The sequence below is a fragment of the Malus domestica genome, chromosome 08, assembly GCF_042453785.1.
Source record: "Malus domestica chromosome 08, GDT2T_hap1".
Classification (NCBI taxonomy): Eukaryota; Viridiplantae; Streptophyta; class Magnoliopsida; order Rosales; family Rosaceae; genus Malus; species Malus domestica.
In genome coordinates this window covers 19,546,824-19,570,596 of record NC_091668.1, presented here as the reverse complement: position 1 = coordinate 19,570,596, position 23,773 = coordinate 19,546,824, and the positions used below count along the sequence as shown (strand labels likewise).

Here is a 23,773-nt window from a genome sequence, read left to right as displayed (position 1 = left end):
GTGAGTTTGTGAGTTAGAGAGCAATTTAGGAGAATCTTCTCCGTTTGTTTGGGTTCTCTACTCGCTTGGTTTAGGGTTTGTAATTTGTGGGATTTGGGTTGTGAGATTTTAAACACTCTTTTGTAATATCCGTTTGTTTAGTGAAATTCCTTACCGTGCTTTGCCCGTGGAGTAGGCTTTACGCCGAACCACGTAAATCTCTTATGTTAGTTTGTTTTAGCTTTCACCTACGACATTGATATTGGTACTTTGTTAGAATTCGCTTCCATTTGTACATAAAAGTACAACAGTCCTTAGTTCTTTTTGCACTAGTGGATAGCTTAAAGAGTTCACTGCATCATGAAAGAATATTTTACTGGTTAACATGAATAAAAAACAGGAAGCCCAATTTTAACATCTCCAAAATCCCCAAACAAGAAAAATGCTAATATCTCTCTAAAAAAATGATCGGAAACGAGCTACTTAAATGTAGAAAGTACCATAACAGCATGGCAACTTATGAGGACGAAAATTAATTATCATAGAACTATATTAGGAGAATTTATCGTGGAATCAACTCTCTTTGTATTTCTATATTTCTGCAGAGTGCAGTTTCACAGGACAGTACCTATACTTGCTGTTGATTTGTTATCCACAGAAACTTGAATTTCTACACGACCTTCCGAGGAAGTTGCTGGTTGCGGAGGGTCTGGCAACACTGTGGAACCGGACGGAACAAAGCAGGCAAGATCAGGCGGTTGATCCTTCCCAACCGATGGGTTAGCCTGCATGGGACAAATAATTTTGATAAAATGATTCGGTGTTCTTTAAACTATGGAGACAAACATAAGTCTCATTACCTCCAAGTCAACATATGAGGTCTCTCCCAATTGATTTTAGAAACTTGTCAAGATCATGGGTACTAAGTGCTGGAAACAGAAATTTCGTCACGGATCAGGGGTAAACTTATTGAGAAGGATAACATACACAACTTTTTTGAGTAAGAAACTAAAATTTTGTTGAACATATATCAATGTTTTAAAAGGCTCACCTCAGGGCGCGCCTAGGCGTCCTCTGAGGCTGGGCGTGAGGGTTGCCGCCTCTGTTTTGAGAGAGTGGGGAGAAGGCTTCGCCGGAGCTGCCTAGACGCGCCTCAGGGCTTTTTTTTTTTTTTTTCATACTCCCAAACCCAAATTTTGGGTAGGGTTTTAATTGTCTCATACCTCTTCCTTACACTATCAACTCTCTGCCTTTTTTTTTATTTTTATTTTTTTTATATAATGGATGTGTGTGCTGTTTACATGCATTGTTATATGTGTGCTCATTGTGCTTTTCACCCTCTATTTTATATATATAAATATATATAATATAATATAATATATGTATATATATAATATAATATATGTGTGTACTCAGGGTGAATATTGATTAATAATTTTTTTTTAATATAATGTGTACGCTCAATGTATATATTAAAAAATTTAGGTCCCATGAGGCTTCGCCTCACTCCTCACGCCTAGGCCAGGCTATCCCTTAGACGTCCCGCCCACGCCTCACGCTTTTAATACATTGACATATTGATAGCAATGGAAATTCTTTTCCGGAATAAAAACCATAACTCAAGTATGAATTTGTTGAGTTGCAGAATAGTTAAGATAAAACAAACAAAATAAAATCCATTACAGAGAATCCAAAGGCTCATATCAGGCACACATATAACTCTTTAAGACATCCAATTATTTAGTAACAAGATGTCCGGTCTTATTACTCCAGGAGCTCTCAACAATTAATGCCTGATTAAACACACTAATGCACAGAAACACAAGTGTGCACGGACACAATACAGATGTACACATGTAAAGTCTTCGTTGACTACACATCATTAAACTTATTAAGTAACACTGCTTCTGCATATACCTTGTTAACAAAGTTCTATAGATCTAGAATTATTGCCATACCCATGCTTCTTAAGACATTATTGTGTAAGCCACCAAAAAATGAATTGTTGCTCCAATGCTCATATGAATTCAACCAAGTAAAATAATACGATAAGACCAGCAGAAACCTTACAATTGAAAGTAGTGGTTCTTTGCCTAGACTATTCCAAATCTATCCCAAATGACAACAAAATTCCTCAAGGTAATTGCGAGCAATTAACTTGTAACACTATGCTCACGCTATAGCCACAAAAACAGACATTCTGGGTAAGACTACTCATGTAACAGTAGTGTATGAGGTTTATAAAAATGAAGAATCCACAAGTAAATTATAAAGCAACATAAAACTTCAGGAGAATTATAAGTACGCACAGAATTTTCAAAACAGATGAGACAAAAATATCATTTCCTCTCATCAACCCTTATCACTTACAGATTGACATGTCATTCGATAAAGGGTGGAAGAAGCACCACTCCTGACTTTTAAATTTGTGATCCAACAACAGAGAGACATGGCTTCACGAAAAGAAAAGAAAAAAAAAAGGCAGAAAAAGCATAAGAGAATTCACTCAAGATAATAATATATGAAAGAAAAATGATTACAGTATCAACATGCACAGGCTAAATAACATGACTTCGGGTGAAAAGATAATTATTTCCACAACCTAAATGATAAGAATGGTCACGTTTTAATTTTCCAGAAAACCAAAATGGTAAGAATTACGACTATATTCAGTTGGTCATTAATCAAATGTAAAAAGCATAGGCTATACAATATAAACCACATGGTAAGGAGTAACTGATTTAAATCATTTCAAAAGATAATTAAACTACTTGCGTTCAAGGGCAAGAGTAACAAATTATAATGCCTGAATAGAAAATATAGAAGGAAACCTATTGTTTATTTGGATATCAATCAAATGAAAGAGTAATGCATACCGTCCAGATTCATTCACCAGGGAAAAAGGCATAACGCAACCCAGAGGGACCTTGCAACAAGAAACAGAATCAGAACAAATATTAAAAACAGAATCAGAAAGGCAATTACATACATGACACTTTATGATATAGCATAATTTCTTCTAATGAACACATGAAAAATAGTCCGCTAAATTCGAAAGTATCAGGTGAGATGCCAAAGAATTCTCAGAAATCAAAGAATTAGCATTGTTTCTAATTAGATTGAATTGACAGCTAAAATAATATTTGCACATGCCAACCTGAAGTATTTCTCCAAGTGCTTCTTCAGGAGCCATTCTCAAGCCCCCTCTTCCCAAACCAAGCCCCACAGATAGAACCGCTCAGCTTTCAAGTTGTAGATAAAGCTCATAAGTATTCAGACAAACTCCAACATTTCAAATGATGCATAAAGCAAGAAAGATTTATGTGACGACAGATCAAAATGCTTACACATAACAGAATGAACATAATTAGGAATACATGCATACCTTTCAAATCTAATTTAGCATCTGCCGAAGCGGAAACAATATAAAACCTTCTTTTCTTGTCCTGCAGTTATAAAAGAAAAAACTATAGATGCTCAGCCGCATAATGAAAAGTAGAAGAAAAACCAAGCTGCAGAATTTATATTACGCGATGTGAATGCTGTTTCCAAACTGTCAGAATACGATACCTTCAAGAATAAATTTTCACTCAGTCCACCTCCCAGATTTCCAACATATTTGGCCCGATGAAAACAAATCATATCTTGCTACAGAACATGTAATTAATCGGCGCAAAAAGACTACATAAGTTATTCCCATATTCATTTATCTTCTTTTACCTGAGCTTCAACGGTCAGAACAACAGGATGTTCATGTTGGGGAAAATCGACTTGTAGCTCCTAATAAAACCAACGGAATAGGTTAGTTCCAGGAAATTAAAGAGATGCGCAGCAGTAAAATTCTGAATTGATTCTTAGTTTGAAATTCCTTTTCTGGGTTTGAAGTGTTTTTTGCTAAAGTGTAATGTTATCGAGGGTTTATATGCGAAAGACGCGATATAAGAGCTTTTTGGTTCACAAGCTAAAGCAAATTCAAAATCAATATATAATCCCCAAATTATAGATGGTACACTAAGAATTACAGAAGACCTTCAAACAACAAAAGGCAATTAGGTACCACTACAAGCTATGGAGAATTGGAATAATTTTCAACATTCTTCGCAAACAAAGAATATCCAGATCAAATTTAATAGCACAGTCCAATACATATAAACATTATATATACATAGAGAGAGAGAGAGAGAGAGAGTAACCTTTAAACGGGCAAGCAGCTGTTCTTTGGAGAGACCCATGAGTGCTTCAGTACAGGTTTTGCAGAGGCAGAGGCAATACTGAAAGAGTGGGGAAAGAGCACAGAAGACGGCGATGAGACGCAGAACCGGGTTGTCAACTTAAATTTGGACGCTTTCTTCCCTCTCTCGGAACCCGAGAAAGTAATTTGGTGCTCTTCGACTCGGAGTCGGGTTGTCGAGATCTTTTAATCAAATGGGTTTTATCTGTTGGATCAGATTTTAGACAAAAGAAAACAAAGCCCATAAGGTGTGTAGGATGAGCCCATTGGTGAATGGGAGTGAATATGATGGATTTCGATTAGCAGGCGCTGGCCGCAGACGATGCTGGTGGTGGTCGCTCGCAAGTCACTAGAGAGAGGGAGATGAAGACGGAGTAGAGTGACGGTGAATTGGACAGATCGCTCACGAGAGACTCAGAGATGAGTAAGTCTATTCGTTTGACAGAAAATGGTAGAAAAGCTTGGGGTCGGCCGCCCGTTTCTCCTAATTTTTGGACTCGCCCTGCCCGCCCCGTCCCTTTTCTTCTTTGAAATATTTGGGCCCGTCCCGATCCGCTTGGACCAGCACCGACCAGCAGGTCCACGATCCGTTTGCCTACCCCTACTTCCGCGCTTGGAGCAGCACCGACCAGCAGCTCCACGATCCGTTTGCCTACCCCTACTTCTCGTAGCTCGGAAGGATGGATTGTTGTGCCGAAATCATCAGCTGGTTTTTTTTTAAGGAAAAAAAAAACTGTTAATCAATGAAAGCAAAAAATGTATCATAAATTTTGATGTCAAAATGTATGATTACATTTTGATGTCAAAATTTATGTGGTTGATATCTAAATTGCTCTTATATATGTCCACAGGAAACTCATGTCATGGTACAGCTGTGGTTTATGAATTCTTTCCTTTTAGTCCTTCCAAGTTTCTACTAACCTGTACATTGATCTCTTTGTGATTGGAGCCATTTTACTTTTAGCGGGAGACGAATGGTTTAGGGCAATTGGAATCGATGCTTATACAACCTAAAAAAATATAAAAAAAAATGAAAAAACTTTCGCACCATTTGCTTATCAACTTGTACAAATTCAAGACATTAGTTTCAGAAATAAAATCTTGCTAGCTTAGATCACCTACTCCACCTTTGATGACGAGACCTTCTTCACCAACTCTGTCACATCAACAAACTCAAGGGACTGCCTATCCTCGAATTTTAAGCAATAATTTCCACAAATTTAGGATAAGAAATGGAGCCGTGGGTGTCTTCTTTGGGGCTGTGTATATGGTTTCAATTCTCGAACCCTCAAAGCATCGTCTTCTACATCGGACAACATCCTCTAAAGTCACTCCGAGGCTGCCACTATTTCTAGCAGCAAAATAAGCGGTGCATCATTTATTTGGCCGTCCTCTTCAAATAAGTTTCAACTGATTTGAGATTTCACCACTATTTAGTGTAGAACGCAGTTTATATTCGATATTTTTCTTAAGGCATGATAAAAGTGTTCGATATATAAAATGTCTCAAGGCAACTAAAGTAGGCAGTCGGCTATATTATACGCTCCCACGAAGAAAAATTCATGAATATGCCATTAAGTTAATTAAGCTCGAAAGCTCTACTTACTCAACTTTAGTTCACGAATAGGCATATGTACACAGCATTAATATAAATTTGTTAGAATGCTAATAATGCCTCTCAATATTTTAACGCATATTTCTAATGATTAATTTTCTGTTGTCCATTCTAACAGTGTGTAACACAATTCAAATGGTAAGCATAGCCTAAACTTACATTGAGGGGGTAGGGGAGTAGGCTAAGCCTCACAATGGATTAACAATAATGTGGTTCAAATTTATCTTTGGTGAGAATCGAACCTAAGACCTCTCACTTATAAGTAAAGATGAATACTACTAGACCGTAGTACTAAATAGCCAAACTTAAGTTTAAACACTATTCAAATCAAGACATAAACAAAACCCTCGATATTGATTCTCAAAATCTAAATAATAGACACATTAAATAAAGTAGAAAGACAGACAAACCCCCCGGAATTAATCAATTACCAACCATGATTTTGTCCTAATGAGGCCAAGCCTAAAAGGCTAAAACATTGAAGTTATGCCCATGTTGGATCTGACCCATGAGGCCACACATTGAGCATCATAATCCTTTTAATTAAGAAAAAAACATGGCATAATCATTTTAATTACGAAAAACAAATTGCATAAGCATTTTAATTAAGAAAAACAAAGGATATTTTGTTCTCTCAATCGAGAAAACTTTCGGTAAGACCTAGTTTGTCATTGAATCGTGCTGTTCAGCTTTGATTATGCTGAAATTTTTCAGAGCCGATTGAACAAACGACCAAAAACATGTCAAACAAAGAAAAATGGGATTTAAAACAAGTTGAGCCAAATATAAACAAACACAACAATCTCTCATGCAATGTTCATAGAATCATATGCCATCTTTATACTCAATGATAGTACCAATTTTATTTTTATTTGGTAAAAAAGAAAGAAGACGACTTTCTTTGGATCATAATGTAATTTCAGCCCTGAAATATTAATTCAAAGTACATCTTTTAATTTTTATATGATGAACCAATTGTTCGTCTTGAGGAATATCCAGTGGAGACGTTTCTTGGCCAACGAGCACATAGCTCTCCGAGAGGTTGGCGCTGGCTGATATCGTCTGTCGGGCTTCTGCTTATTGGCGGGCTGTAAGAGAAGGATATAGTTAATTCTGAAAGGTGCCTTTGTAGGGCCTTAGGTGTAGGCCTTGAGGCTCGCAATCAAAATTAACTTTAAGTACCCAGGCGTGCCACTGCCATCTTTAGCATGATAGATGTAAAACCGATGTTAAGTTTTATTATATATATATGTCCGAGAGACCAAGTTAGTTATGAAAGGTGCCTTTGTGGGGCCTTAGGTGTAGGCCTTGAGGCTTCCCGTCAAAACTAACCAAATACTTGAACATATATTGGTTGTTTCATTGTTGCAGAAGTATCACAACCGTTATACTTTAATCACCCGAGCCCGCAGAGCAGAACGAATTCAGATAGGTGCCTTTGTCGGGCCTTACATATAGACCTTGAGACTTTCTATCAAAATTAATTCTATATTCAAGCGTTCTGTAGCAATCATGATATAACAGAAGTAAAACTAGAAAATAGGCTAATTACTTGCGCCCCAAGTAACTTCGGACTTCTTGTTATCAAGGATTGTCGTGGATGAGTTAAGTCCACATAGGGTTCTTTTTTATGCCTTGAGACCAAGGACTTTTAATTGATCAATCTTGTCTGCCCGAATGGTTAGAACTTAGAAGTCTTCTAATCATAAACTGGCTAGAAATAACTTGGATGCAAATGGAAATATACATCATATTACTAGATTTATGAATGAAAGACAAAAACAAAGGAGGTCGGGCAAGGCTGATCGTCTTGCAACTTCCTCTCTTTGTGATTTACAAAGGGTTTAAGTGCTAGAAGGGGAGATTGGAGGATGAGTTTACATGAGGGAATCGATACTACAGCAAGATTTAGACAGGGTAGCAGAGCTTTTACAAAAGCTTTCTGGTGAAGGTTGATCCCGAAATGGATGAAGGCTTGGTGCTGACTACAGCTTCGTATGCAAATCTGGCTTGAGCAGAGTTTGTGTATTTGTTTGTTTGATTGAGTGTCCTTCTCTTTGATTTTTCTTCCTCCTTTTATAGACAATTTGGCTTGGCTGCCTGCAGTATTGATTTTGCCCGAATGCATCTGAAGGGCAGTGACTCATCAACTTTTTACTTGTACTGCCATTGTAAAGTACTTTTGGGCTGATCAGCTGGCTGGTCTACACCACTTGACCTCTAGGTAGGTGAGCAGGTGGTTTGAATGATCTGCACTTGGTCGGGAAAAAGGCTCATTCTTTCTTCTAAGCTTTGGTTGGCTTTGGACTTTTCCTCCTTCTGGACCTTCTTTTGGGCTAACCCCTTTTTAACCCAAAGTTCAAGTTTTATCCCAAACAGTGCCCCCTTCAATTAATATTCAGGCTGGAATTCCAGGTGCCAATATTGATTGAATAGCTGCCCTTCATACCCATGTCTTTACTTAGGACTTGTACCCTTCTAAAAAAACAACTGTCACTTACCTGCAATCTTTTCATTAACCCATAAATCATCAGCTATCCCTAATATGAAATCCCCCTTTTCTGAATTTCTTACCTTCCCAGATACTCTATTTCTTCCAAATTTCAGACTCCCTTTTGCTATTTGTTCCATATCTTCTGCCCTCGTCACCTTCTTATCACGCATCTTCCAAACTTATCAAATGGCTTCAGGAGGTTTGTGCTCTGAACTTTTCTTTGAAGCCTATGGGGTACAATCGTTGGGTTCTGCATGGATTTCTCGCGTCCCTGCTGTGATAGAAAATAATATGCTCAGGGGTAACTGGTTTGCCCCTAATCCTTTCTTAGCCAAGTCGGGCATCTCTTCAGCTAAGTGGTCATCATACCGTCGTGGCTTTCCCCTAATGAACGGCCCAGCTTGGACTCAGTGGATTGATGAACTAGAGCCAATCTTCAAGAAGAAGTGGATGAACAATGGTATTTACGAACTAATAATGCTTTGCAAAACTACCATTGTTCCCAAGCCCGAACTGCTTGCTACTTATCTTCTTTTCTGGAATTCGGGCACGAATACTTTTGATTTTTGCATGGGTCCCATGTCTCTGACTGTTCTAGATATGGCCCAAGTCTTCGGGCTAAGACCATCGGGCAGGATTGTAGATGTTACCCAAGACTGGGTTCCATTTTCCTCTTCAATCGCTGAAAGCTCCGGTTCCTCCACTTCTTTTCTTCAATTGGAATACAACTCTGCAACCTTTAAGAGTTACAGGACTTCTTTCAAGGGATTCATCCCCTTTATCAAGGAGAATTTTGGTGCAGATTCTTCTCATGCAAACAAAGATCAGGAACACATGTATTTCCTGTTATACTGGCTCAACAAGCATGTTTTCCCAAATAAATCTAAAGGGGTGAAGGTTGAATAGATCCCCTTAGTGGAAGCCCTTCACAACTTTGATGATGTAGCCACAGGTCTATTTCTTCTTTCTCATCTTTATCATCTCCTCTTTGAAATGACTCAAGGTGAGCCATTTGAAACCAATCTGAATGGACCCATATGGATGATCCACATATGGCTCCAATGGTATTTCTCAGAATTTCGGGCCAGTAACTTAGAATTCCCAAAAGGTGTAGCCCATGCCCGAATCCTAGCTGAAGCTACTCCCATAGATCACTCTACTTTTGCCTGTTTTTATTTCTTCAAGGTTTGTAGAACCCGATCATACCTGGAGTGGGGTGCCTCAGTTTTGAGGAGATATCCTTGGTTCTCTGATCAAGCATTCCAAGACGCTCTCGGAGAAGATGCCACCTCATTTTGCAGGGAGAAATTCATCAGTTGTATTCAACAAAAAGACATAGCCTGGGGAGTTCGTGGCAACCGTTATGATCGTGGGTTAGAAGTGTATCACCCTAATTTTTGTAGCAGGCAATTAGGCTTTAGGCAAGCCATCCTTATCCCCTCTTTTGACTCTGTCCATTGTGGCACTTCCTTCCGGTTACCATCCCCTTCAGAGGTGACCTTTCAAGCTGCCCGACGAAGTCTTGAAGTTATGAATCAGGCTGCCTGAAAGTCTATAGTTCTGAACTTTGAATGTACTTCACTCTTCTCCACCTGGTGGGAAGCCAAATGGACCAAGAACTATGGAGGAGATTTGCGAGAAACTCACAAGTTTGGGCGAACTTGAAAACTGGAAGGAAATGATTTAGCAGAAGAACCGGTTACTTTTGATAGGTATTTCTCTCCCCGCCTTGACCTTGCCTTCCTTTGAAGTTAAAGTTATTTAGTCTTATTTTCCTTGATCCTGCAGCTTAAGTAGATGTCGAAACGGCATACATTGAATCAGAAGATGATTCAGCTGATGCAGCAGTTCTTCATGGAGCCGCAGTAGAAGCTCAAAGGCGAGAAGCCGGAGTAGGCAGAGATGTTTCAGAATCTTTTGGAGATTCAGATGTTGAAGAAGTACCCGAAGCAAACATCAAGGCGCTTAAGCGGAGAAAAGTAGTTGTGGTCGAGACCTCAAAATCTGAACCTGCATCACCACCCAAACCTAAACGGCCAACTCCCACCAAAAGGAGTAAGAGAGCGAGGACTATCCAAGCTTCCAAGTCTTCACCTCTTCCGCTCCAGTTTCTAAGGCAGGCATAACGAAGCAAAAGTCTTCAAGTAAGTTTCTTGCTTTCCTTTAATCAGACTGCCACCTTTCTTCCTTATCTGATTATCCCTGCTTTCTTTGAAATCAGGGCCTCATACTTCTAAGAAGTCAACTATCGCACCTAGGGAGGGTCTACTGGGAACTGAAATGCATCAAAGAGCTGAAGATCTGCAGAAGGCCATCCTCAGGGAGCGTGAGGTTTTAGCTTGTATTTTCATCTGCATGATCTCTCTTGCTTTTCTTTAAACTTTGAACATGATTACCTGATTAGGTTGTAAGTGAAGAAAAGATTCTTTTGCCCGAGGTCTCTGGAACAGATGACCGAACTTTTTTCTTCCTTTCTTTTTATCCAGGTTGGGGTATCTGCCCCCTTGCCTAGCCAAGGTTCCCTTCCAAAGTCTTCTATTTCTCCTTCTGCTCTGGATGTAACTCCATCTTCTCAATTTAATCCAGCAACAGGAGTTATGTTGCATTTTGTAAATGAAGACAACAGTTTGGTGAGCAGTTGTTTTGATATTGAACTTCTATACACTGTGCCCGTATTAACTTTCCATTTACATTTCCTCCAGCCATCTCCAATACATGAATCACGAAAACCATCAGTTGTAACACTTGAAGAACCCGTAGCCCCTGAAATTCCTGTGACCCCAATGACAGCTATTTTGCAAGTGTTTCCTTGCCCAATAGCTACTACCGATGAACCTTCTTTTTCTCCCCTCACTTAGGTATGGATATATTTTTCTTTCTGTTCTCTTCTCATAACCTGTTTACTAACAATTGTTGTAATCCCTGGATGCTCTTAGGGCATTGGTGAAGGTTCGGGCACAACTTTTTCTTCCCCTGTTGGTGGTAGTGATTCTCCTCCTCAAACAGGAGCTGATACTATTTCTTTTAAAACCCTAGGGTGTATTCAGGCATATTTCTTCTTCCCAAAGTTTCTTTCTACTTTAAACTGTTTAACTGTTTTTTTTTTTTGCCTTAATCTAGCCTTCTTTGGTTCTTGCAGCAGGCCATAGGAGAGGCTTCGGGCAAGTCTCCCCCATGTGTGGTGTATAAAACGGAGTTCCCTTGGCCTTCTTCAACTTCTGGAGATACAAGGATTTCCCTCCTTGGAATTGAGAGGACCGGGATTGAAGTCGCCTCATCAGCGGTTACTACTCCATTAGAAGAAACTAGAGTAAGAACCCCTCCCTCTTCTTTTTCATTTTCAACAACTGCTGATTTGCCTGAACTTTTTGAAGAATTCGGGCAACTTGAAACAAGGCTGAAATCTTCAAAGCGTTCTTTTGAACCTTCTGGCTTTCAAGAGCAACGTCGAGCTTTCCAAGATTAGGTGAAGAAAGACTTCTCATCTTCGTTCAGCCTTAAGGCTCTTCATGACATAGAGAAGGTTACGATAGAGCTCTTCAAGGCCGACCAGTTATCCAAAACCCAACATGATTCATTTTTCTCTTTCTTTGAGAACTTGAGGGTTCTCAGGGATCAACATCAGAGAGCTGAAAGACAAGCCAATCATGTAAAATGCTTCAGGGAGAAGGAATCGAGTACTTCTGCTCAGGTCGAACAGTTAATGGATGAGGGCTTGCTGACAAAAGAAAGGATCAGAGTGGTAACTTCTGATATCCAAAAGTTGGAAGAACAACTTATTGTTCTTAAGGCTGAGCAAACAACCCTTCTTGGTATCCTTAAACATCAAATTGAAGAAGTGAAGAAGTCAAACTTAGAGCTAGAACACATTAGATCTCAACTTGCTAATAGCAACACTATTCTGGCCGAACCTGGTATAATTTTTACAATCATGTAGACTTATCATTCCCGAATAATTACTTTGAGTGAAGATGTAAATTTGTTAGACTAGAATCTCTTGTAACCCTTCTTTTATCAAAATGAACATGTGTTTTGCCTCTGCTTGTCTTGCTCATGGCCCCATTTGCATTGTAAATCCTATGTTATATCTTCGGGCAACTCTCTGCCCCTCTTTTTATTTTCTTTTCTGCTTCCCTTACCAATACCAATTTCAGGACCTAATTATGATCAATTGGTCCCCCTTCTGATACTATTATTGATGTGGAGGTGTTGGGGCAACATGGGATCTATTTCCCTCTTCTTTCGTAACAAATGATGACCTCAACTTTTCTACCCAAACCAGGTTGATTGTATTGATAGGGGCCTTCGGGAACGGGTTTGTATCAACCATCATACTGGTTTGGGGCTTGTCAAGCAACAACTTGCCCTTCACTATAAGGTCTTGTATCCAATCTCTGAACTGGACACAATTGGCTATAGAATGGTTGAAGGTATAGTGCAGCTTGCAATACTTCTTCCCCCTTAGCTCTTCTAGCTTAGACATCTTCTTATTACTGTCGGGCAAAATTATTGTTGCCCGCACTAGTTCTTCATAGATCTCAGGAGCTTTGGCCAAGTCAAATGAATAACTCTGGTACTTGGGAGGTTTCATAAAGATGAACCCTCCATCATTCATTACGATTTTCTGGTCTTTGATGGGTTGAACCAACCCTTTCACCATCAATGGTTTGAAAGGCGTGGTCATCTCAGCAGCACAAACATCAATTTCCTCTCTATCATGGCCATCTTCATGCTCTGGCCCTGCTTTTTCCACCTTCACATGATGAATTACAGCTTTGTTTTTGTAAAAGGGATGAGTCTTGAAAGTATGCTTCACTTATTGTTTTTCTAGCAGCAACCTTTCATACTTTGTGGCAATGATTACCAACTCCTGTAACTCGTTAAATTGTGTATCATAGAACCTTTTCCTCAGAGGTAATCTCAAAGCCCTCTGAGCAATTAATATAAGTTGAGCTTGGTTAACAGGGAATTGGCATCTCATTCTTGTCTTTCTGAACCTCATCATGAAATCTTCTGTGGTCTCATGGTCGTATTGTTTGACTTCAACCAGGTCAATGATAGTCATTTCTGGTTCTATTCTGTAAAACTATTCATGGAAGGCCATCTCCATCTGCCCTCAGTTGGAAATAGAGTTAGGGGGCAATAGAGAGTACCACTGAGATGCTAGCCCCGCCAATGAATTTCCAAACAACCTCAACTTGTAGTTCGGGTTGTTTTCATATGCCACACAATGATTGGAGAATTTGAAAATATGATCTCTAGAGGACACACTTCCATCTTCTCCCGTGAATGTTGGGAATGCAGGCATTTTGAAGTTGATAGGAAATGGGTTCTACTCATCAATATATTCAGGATAAGGTTTTTGATAGGCACTGTTCTAAAAATCCCCGCCTAGGCCCCAGCCCACCGCCCCGATTAATGCCTAGGCCCCAGCCCACCGTCTAGACCACCTAGGCACCCGCCTAAACCTGCCTAGGTTGCAACTCACTTAGACTAGAAAATACATAACTTTCATTTTGCATTTTGTTTTTTCCAATAAATTGTAAGAGACTTGTTGCATACTTGAATGAACAAACATTATATCCTTATTTCACATATTTTCATTATGTTCCAATACTTCATGATATATATGTATTCTATTTTGTAGTTTATGATGAAATTATATATATTTCAAGTAGAAGCAGACATTTATTTACATGAAATATGATAGATTTACTTAAATCCGCCTAGTCCGCCTATGTGCCTAGGCGCTAGGCCCCAGCCTGCCGCCCGATTAGCGCCTAGCGACTTTTAGAACCTTGTTGATAGGTAACCCTGAATACTGGATGAGCTTATGGTTGAGCATTATGAGCCACCGTCCTCCTTAATTCAGCCAGCTTCTCTTTCAGTTGTTGAGTAGTTGTATTATTATTATGGAAGATAAGAGCAGCTTCATTCTTTGGGCTTCGGTCATTGCCCGTACCTGCTTCCTTTTTTGACTCGGGCTTTCTCTAGTTGGCTCCTCCTCCCTTATTAGCCAACGAAGGTGGCCTATAAGGAGGAGGCTTATTTGAGGTGACAAAGCCTTCTTTTCCGCTGGGTTCTCCGGTTATTATGGGCATCCCATACCTCGTCCTTTCTTGATCGCTCTGTTTCCTATTATTAAATGATAATAATGGGAAGCTAGGGAATTATTTTTCTAGAACCGGTTCAATTATGGGATGATTTCCTTCAAGAACTTCCTTTTCCTTTCCCTTATCCTTTTTTTCTTCCAATAATGGAAATAGGGGAATAACTGGTTCACTTCTGGCGGTAGCCTGGCTCATCACACTTCTTTGAGCACCTTTTGGAGTAGAGAACTCCAGATCTAGTCTCCTCTGTAGATTCCCTATTAAGGTACAAAGTCTAGTTACTTCTCCCTTAGTTTCCAAAGAGATTCTTTCCATGCTCTTCAACACTTGTATCATAGTAGCCTGCAGTTCTTCATTAGTTCCTTTTCCTTCAGACCTTCCAGATGAAGTTGGGCTTTCCAGGACCACCTGTCCTGATGGAGAAGAAGGATTTCCTGATTGCTCTGTCATTTGTAGCAAAGGTTGAGATGATTCGTACTTTGTACTCTTTTTGCGAGATTGAAAAAGTGAATCCCACCGGGCGTGCCAAAACTATGTTCATCTTGAGAAATATCAAGTGGAGACGTTTCCTGGCCAACGAGCACACAGCTCCCCGAGAGGTTGGCGCCGGTTGATATCGTCTATCAGGCTTCTGCTTATTGGTGGGCTGTAAGGGAAAGACAAAGTTAATTCGAAATGTGCCTTTGTAGGGCCTTACGTGTAGGCCTTGAGGCTCGTAATCAAAATTAACTTTAAGTACCCAGGCGTGCCACTACCATATTTAGCATGATAGATGTAAAACCGATGTTAAGTTTTATTATATATATATATATATATGTCCGAGAGACCAAGTTAGTTATGAAATGTGCCTTTATGGGGCCTTAGGTGTAGGCCTTAAGATATAGACCGTTATACTTTAATATATATTGGTTGTTTGATTGTTGCAGAAGTATCACAACCGGTATACTTTAATCGCCCGAACCCGCAGAGCAGAACAAACTCAGATAGGTGCCTTTGTCGGGATTTAGATATAGACCTTGAGACTTCCTATCAGAATTAATTCTATATTCAAGCGTTCTGTAGCAATCATGATATAACAGAAGTAAAACTAGAAAATAGGCTAATTACTTGCGCCCCAAGTAACTTCGGACTTCTTGTTATCAAGGATTGTCGTGGATGGGTTAAGTCCAAATAGGGTTCTTTTTTATGCCTTGAGACCAAGGACTTTTAATTGATCAATCTTGTCTGCCCGAATGGTTAGAACTTAGAAGTCTTCTAATCATAAACTGGCTAGAAATAACTTGGATGCAGATGGAAATATACATCATATTACTAGATTTATGAATGAAAGACAAAAACAAAGGAGGTCGGGAAAGGCTGATCGTCTTGCAACTTCCTCTCTTTGTGATTTACAAAGGGTTTGAGTGCTAGAAGGGGAGATTGGAAGATGAGTTTACATGAGGGAATTGATACTACAGCAAGATTTAGACAGGGTAGCAGAGCTTTTACAAAGGCTTTCTGGTGAAGGTTGATCCCGAAAGGGATGAAGGCTTGGTGCTGACTACAGCTTCGTATGAAAATCTGGCTTGAGCAGAGTTTGTGTATTTGTTTGTTTGATTGAGTGTCATTGTCTCTGATTTTTCTTCCTCATTTTATAGACGATTTGGCTTGGCTGCTTGCAGTATTGATTTTGTCCGAATGCATCTGAAGGGCAGTGACTTATCAACTTTTTACTTGTACTGCCATTGTAAAGTACTTTTGGGCTGATTAGCTGGCTGGTCTACACCACTTGACCTCTAGGTAGGTGAGCAGGTGTCGGGAAAAAGGCTCATTCTTTCTTCTGGGCTTCGGCTGGGCCTTGGACTTTTCCTCCTTCTGGACCTTCTTTTGGGCTAACCCCTTTTTAACCCAAAGTTCAAGTTTTATCCCAAACACCAATATAGCATATATACTTCCAAAGAGTAGAATCCTGCAGAAAATACAACATAAAATTTGCTGCATTATGCCAAACAACGAACCTTTTAATATCAACAAAATTAGGGCAACAATAATATAGTAGGACCATGGAAATTTGGGATTAATATTTGAAGCTTTGTAATGAGAAATCACATGCTATCTCGTGGAATGTAGTTTTAGAAACTTGTCATTTAGGGCTATCATGTGGCTCAATAGTTTTATAAAATGCAGTAATCCAATGTACTCGCTTAATTCTGAGGGCCCAAAAATGGCCATATTCTAATATCCAAAGGCAGAAGGGGTCCTCATGAAGTGATGAGTCACTCCTCTTAACTTATGAGAAATTCACATATTTCCAAATTTGTATGGCCCAGAGAGAAAATTGCGAAGAGTCCAAATACAGTGTGAAGGGAGCAAATGAGTATGGGATCCCATGCTCTCAAGCACTGCCCTTTGAGGGCAGATCATGTGCAATCTTGGCTCAAACCACTACTGCTTCAAAACACTTGACCAGATTCAAAAGTTGATCACAAAGTATCAAATTTGTCGATTCAATATGTAAAGAAGTTGATTACACACATACTTTCGAAGGCATGTCATTCTTTTAGGATGAAAAAATTGACTTGTTCATGGGATTGTTTTTGTCACGATACGGTGACAAAACAGTTCAGTTAAATTTGTGTTATCTTTTAGCTAGACTATTCCACACTCAGAATAATCACATACTTACAAAGTTTGTATTGTCCTATTGTTAATCCAACTATAGTTTCTAAGAAAAGTTCACTTGATTAATATAGTACTTTGATAATATTAGCATACTTAGACTATCTGACATCCAATAAGTTTTTGATCTTTTGAATACTCATTAATAAGAATCTAGTAGTATATTTGATGTGTTTATTTGCTTAAGTTCCAAATTAAGTAATCCAAATGCACGCTCGTCACTGTTTATCATATGACTAGATGCAATTAAATCCATGGGAATTGGGTCTAATACAAGTCTTTGTTTCTCTAATCACAATGATTTCCCTTAGGTAGAATTTTTCTTTTTCTTTTTTTGGAATTATTACTGGCACTCTAAAATCTTATTTTGTACTTCAAACTTTTTATAATTAGTAAAACAATTACATTTGTGAGAAGTTGTATAATAAAATTTTTGAAGTGTTAATAGCAGTTTTTTTTTTTTTTTTTTTTTTTTTAAAGAGTACAAAATTGTTCCTTGAGATGAAAACAAATTCAGATGGTTTCAAGTCTCCACAACCCTCTCCTGCTCTTGTTCTTTAATTTGTTCCAACTGAGATAGGCATATCTGACATCTCCATAACACAATAAGTGAGTCTCCCACATGAGACAAGAGGCATAACATGTGACATAGCTGAAACTGGAAGAAATTAAAATTAAAATTTCCACTCCTTATTCAATTAAAATGTACATAAGACCATTGACAAGATTTTCTTTAATAATAATAACAAACAATAGTATTACACACGTAATTTTCATTAACAAATACATAAATACAAATATAATATATTAGAAACCCATGTGAGATAGAGTCCAAAAAGATGTCTCACATCTCTCCATTTGGAATTTCTAATTCACCTATCTCATTCACTCATATAGAATGTAAATAATTTGTGTTACTGTCAGTAAAATCTTCAAACAATGGCTTCGAAGATCATGAATGAATATATGAATAATTGTGATTAAAAAGAATATAATAATTTTCATCGTCGTCGATCAGCAGAAGCTCCACAAGCGAATGTCACTTTCCTCATAAAAGTCGTACATCATAGGTGGCTGTGGATCCAACAATGCGCCATCGAACATTTGGTCAAAGTTGTTCCACGAATCCATGCTAGACATTGGTAATTGATCATTTGCTTGATCATAGTAAGTGGGAGTGTAGGACCCCCCAAATGACCCCATTAGCGATGACATGTCATCATCGATGAGGTTAATGGACGGCGAGGACGACATTGATGGCGACGAGACGAGAGACGGAGACGAGACCAAAGACGAAGAAGAAGATTGAGGAGGGGGTGATGGTGGACAGGCAATGTTTGCGGTGGTGGTAGCGGCATTATTATTGGCAGCGGCTGCAGCCACTCTCTGGATGGACTTGGGGGACATGACGGTCATTTCCTGGGGGATAAAATGTGAGGAGGCAGTGGTGGGGAAGTTGAGGTTGGCTGAAGAGCCCTTGAGGCACAGTAGGGCAGCATCGTAGGCTCTTGCTGCAGCCTCAGCTGTCGAATATGAACCTAACCATATTCTTGTTTTTTGGTTTGGGGCTCTAATCTCTGTAACCCAAGAGCCCCAGCTCCTCATCCTCACTCCCTTAAACTTCTTCTTCTTGCATGCTGAGGTAGAAGAAGAAGAAGGTGGAGACTTCGATGTCGTTTTCGATGATGTCATCTCTGAAGGCAGCTGAATAATCCTCTGATCTGTCTTCACCATTGTTGCAATGGAACACAATGCTTGATTTGTTGATGGAAGATGAAGTTGAAGGTGATTGGCTGCCTTTGTGTTTCTCTTCTCTCAAAGTTTGTTAGCTTCTTCGTTAGTTTCTTGTGCAAAGTGAATGAATGAATGAACTCAATGTGATGGAGAAAAGGTTGCTGCTATTTATAGATGTTGATCTTTAGTCGAAAAAGGAAAATAGTATGGCTCTATAGTTAGTTAATTAATATATTATTGAAAATGGTGGGTGACAGATAATTTCAAGTTTGTATAATTAAAATAGAAATTAAATATCTTGTATCCTTGAAGTTACTTTCCCGTCGTATTACAGTCAAAGTAGGGTTTATAGCTTCACATGGCCCAAAATTCACAAATTCAATGAAAAAAAAAAGTACTAGTCTTCTAACTTTCCATGAAGATTGTTTGCAAGTTTGTGAGGGTTTTTACATTAGGAAATTAATTACTTCTACACTTTTTTTTTCTTCTCACGCACACTTATGCTTATTATTGACATTTTAATCAATTCAAGTATAATAAATCAACATAACACATAAATAAGGATTTGTGAAAAAAGAAAAAATGTGTGTCGAAATCATTTTTTTAGACCAGTCGATGTAGATTTTATAATGATATATTGTTGGTTAAATTTGGAAAAAGAAAGAAAAAGATACTTAAATTTAAGTTTTTTAAGATGCTGGCAGTTGCATAAAAATAAGGGGTGTGCTATCCACACATCTCATTTTACTTCTTACACACCCTTTGTTAATTTATATTTGTTGATTTTCTTCAATTCATCCGATCTGACGGCGGAAAATTAAAAAGGTGTGAAAAGTAAAATGGGATATGTGAATATCACACCCCAAAAATAAAAGCAAGAGCAATCTACTTAAAAGTGTAAAAGTTTTCATTGTCAACGAATATTGCAAACCTGGGATCCATATGCCCAAATCAGTAACCAGCATGGAAAGTTCTATTAAATATTAAAGTAAAATGACTTTGTCTAGAGAGTTTATGACTTACACAAGAAGTCACTCCTTCCCTAGTTGACACCCACATAATACTTAATTAACAAAAAAAGTTACTCAGAAAATGAAACGAAGGGCAAAAGGGTTATTTTGATATATATCCATGTAAATTATCTTATATATTATCTTAATCTTTAATGTCTAAATTATATATCTATATATATATATATTATCTACATAATCAGGGCAGCATCATATCTTTATAAGAGAAACATAGGATTCTCTCTCTAGAGGCAGCTTCCACGACAGTTTATAAAAGAGTGATATCCACACACATGTATAATTTTTTTAATGTTCTAACTAATGAAAAAGGAAAGAATAAAAAATGTTATATATATAGTTTAAAATATAAGTTAACACAACACTCAAAAACGTACGCGCAGTCTGCTGTAAGCCTTTGCATTTGCATAGGTAATACACACAGCTGTGTATTGCTGTCCCGCAGAGCCCTAGCTAAAACCGCGTCTCATGGTCCTTTTCTTCTCATGCAAAAATATGAAATTCTACTCTCTCTCTCTCTCTTTCTCTCTCTCTCTCTCTCTCTCTCACTAGAAATAAGTTCAAAGTGGATTTTTTTATATTAATTTAAGGACTCAACTGTTTGATGGCAAATTTGGTTGCTTACGCCTGCATGTCTTGACTTTGCTTTGTTTTGTTCGATACTCCGATGCCTAAAATTTTGAGTTATCGGTCGATGTGGGAGGGGAGAGATGGATTCTCTAGGTGTACGGCCACAGACCAAAACATATATAAATTCAACTGCTACTTTTCTTACTTTGGGGAATTAAAAGATGCCAGCATGCAAACAGATGCATGGAGTCGTGGGGGATGTGGCAAAAACATACGCTATTGTGAAGACACAGTTGGAGTTGGATTGGATGAACTCAGTTTTCACATAGCTGCATGTTTTGAATGGACCAAGACCAAGAAGGAACGGGGCATTTGCCCCTTTGCCAATTCAGTACATGCTGCATGCAGTGACTATTTTATTTAACTTTCCGTCAAAGTTGTCGCCATTATAAGGTCATGATCACCAATGCCTTCTGAATTTGTGAGAATTGTAAGCTTACCCAAATTATTTTCAAGTTTCATTAAACTACAACTAAGTATATGTCAATAGAGAGTAATGATGAGATACCTTACTTGGGTAATGTTGTTATGATGAGGTATCGATATGTAGTGTGTTGTTACAACTTTTTGAGAAATTTTTGGTGTGACACTGAAGATATGTGGCATGTCAATGTGGTGGGATGGAAATTTTAGTACTGAATAATAAAGTTATCAAATTTTAGTACACATATGGTATAGTTTGTGATGACTTATAACATCATGTGGCATAACTAAAACTACCCTTTCAATACACATGTTATAGTTTGTTTGGACTTGTAACATCACGTGACATATTGACATTGCATGACTGAAATTTTAAATTTGAATGGTAAGTCTTTCAATACCCGTGTTATATTTATGTGGATTTGTAATATCACATGGCACGTGTCGACTTGGCATGCCTGAAACTTTAAACTTGATAGTACACATGTTATAGTTTTTATGGACTTATTATAACATCATGTGACATGTTGACATGGCATGATTGAAACCCTAAATATGAATGGTAAGTCTTTCAGTACACATTTGTGTGGACTTTGCATGGTCAAACGACTCTATCTGAATGGCAAATCTTTCAATACATGTGTTATAATTTGTCTAGTCTCATAATATCACCAAGCAGAGTCACGCAAAATAATGTTTTCCAACTGTGATCACACACTGAAATAAGAATGGTCGACATATTCTAGAACATTTCCGCCATATACAAAATGATGAAGGTCAAAACGTAGTATTGTAATGGGAAAATCTGCGGTCAATATCAACTAGCCATGTAACCCTTAACCTTGTGTACAGTTTGGTTAGGAGACCATTGTGAATAGGGTTTTCGACCTTTTCAAACCACCACCCTGGCCATGTGGTCTGCTTGAACTACTTATATATACACATCTCATCTTCTCATTTGCAGAAAGCAGAAAGTTATTGAATGCCAATTTATTCTTCTGAAACTATTTTAAGCCGGATTTCTTTCTTATTTGTTATAAAAAAACAACATTTTTTCAGCTATGTCGATACATTCCATGTACATATGCCATATTTAAATACGAAAATTTTCGTATGAATAATAAACTATGAACAAAGAGAGATGAGAGAGATAAAGAGCTAGGGCTTTTATTAAATGTCGAGAAGGAAATTGGTTTCTCCAATGATAATACATGTGTGTGAAAAGAATAGTGTCGTCAATCCGTACGAGGGTCATCTCCCTCCTCCCTCCTTCCTTCCCTTCCCGTTTTGATTCTTTCACACACTTAACATAATCATGTTAGCATTAAAGGCATCTCCTTTTCTTAAAACGCAGCTGCAGCATTCTATCCATAATTGTATATTAATTCATTGAATTTAAAAAATAAATAAATATGGTATTTCGATCATATACTATCAGGTGCAGCTGACAGTATGATTCTCCATGAATAATGTGAAATTTTTAAATGACCACTCTCACATGCCAATCCCACATTAGCTCTCTCATTTTTTTAAAAATTTTCGATTTGTCAGAAATCCTGGAAAACGAAACTAGACTTGTCCTTTCTTGGCAATTAGAAGGCAATTTCGTTATTATTATTATTATTATAATAGTTTAATTAGGATGAATTATATTCCACATTGTTCAACTAATACTTAAGTAAATGTCAAACAGAAAGGTCATAGTAATTTTATTTGACATGCATTGCGAGTGCTGAGCTGGCGAGAAGATAATAGTAGAAGGGAGCTTCTTAATATTATTATTTTAGTTACATGGAGTCTATTTCTACTTATCACCCTGCCGACTAAACTAACCCTTCTGTTATTGATTACTTGAAATAAAGAGTATTTTTTATGGTGTTTTACTTTTGGAACAACCGTACAAGTAACAAGAGCCACAAGGGTTTCTTACTAAGAAGCTGCCTATATAGATGGGAAAGCAGGACTAATATCAATTTTGTTGGTCTGGATGTGAGTTGTATTCAATATTCATCATCATGGGACGATGTGATGTCTTCAAAATAAGCATGCAGATAATGAAATACATGATGTCATATGCTTATATTGTTTATTTTGTTTTTCATTCTGGGAGCCACTATAGTCTAGTGTGATCTATCGTCACTTATAAATAGGATGTTTTAGACTTAACTCTTATCATTGTATATATTCCAAAAAAAAAAAAATAATTTCTACTTTTGGAAATTTACAACTTTAATTGCCAAAGAACAAGCATCCTTTTCAGTCAATATGGTCTATAAACTACATCTATAGGAGAATAACCACATCTGTCGACTTCTTAGACTCAAGTAGCTGATCCTTTGGCAAAAGTGGATCCACATTGAGACGAGGTGGGTCAGCTGATCCCCCAAACTCAAAAGTTCTCCATTGAAGAACTAGGTGTTGCCCTTTGGAAATTTGAGATGCCTTTCAAAGCTGATCTCCAACTGTTCTACGAATTACCTCTCTGGCATTGGGCAAGGTAGCTGATAGCCTCATGCCTTTGTATGCTTTGAGATGGGCATCTTTCGATAGGCTCACTCAGCATATGTTTGTCTGTCAGTATGCTTGCACAAAAGCTATTGACATCAGTCGACATGCTTGTTTGGAAGTTGTTGGCATTTGTCGATAGAAGTGCAATATGACCTCAGGTCTACCAAGACTCGATGAAATGCCAATTTTTATGCTATACCATCCAAAAAAATTGTGAGCTACGTTCACTTATTCTTATTGACCCTTCCAATGATATTTCTCAAATCCGCCACTATCCTTTGGTTAATAATATTTGACTTTTTACGCATAAGAGGTCAATTCATACTTATTTATAAATCACATGTACACTTACAGTAATTGCAG

At 38.1% G+C, this 23,773-nt stretch overlaps 2 protein-coding genes across 2 annotated transcripts; both read right to left on the bottom strand.

Moving 5' to 3' along the window:
• Window positions 1-316: 316 nt before the first annotated feature.
• Window positions 317-5,433, bottom strand: LOC103451186 (uncharacterized). The gene is given in 12 exon segments (XM_070827160.1): window positions 317-764; window positions 840-858; window positions 860-908; window positions 2,350-2,432; window positions 2,856-2,905; window positions 3,137-3,216; window positions 3,365-3,425; window positions 3,550-3,627; window positions 3,700-3,759; window positions 4,173-4,916; window positions 5,132-5,220; window positions 5,329-5,433. Coding segments are annotated over 10 exon segments (690 nt in total). The 5' UTR covers window positions 4,212-4,916; window positions 5,132-5,220; window positions 5,329-5,433; the 3' UTR covers window positions 317-593.
• A 12,372-nt stretch (window positions 5,434-17,805) lies between these two features.
• On the bottom strand, window positions 17,806-18,970 carry LOC114826574 (ethylene-responsive transcription factor ERF014-like). The gene has a single exon (XM_070827243.1). It carries the CDS (start codon window positions 18,819-18,821, stop codon window positions 18,102-18,104), a length of 720 nt encoding a protein of 239 aa, XP_070683344.1. The 5' UTR covers window positions 18,822-18,970; the 3' UTR covers window positions 17,806-18,101.
• Window positions 18,971-23,773: the final 4,803 nt, after the last annotated feature.

What these genes read in the sequence shown, in the direction of transcription:
- LOC114826574 (XM_070827243.1), bottom strand. Translation starts at nt 18,821, where the DNA reads ATGGTGAAGACAGATCAGAGGATTATTCAGCTGCCTTCAGAGATGACA.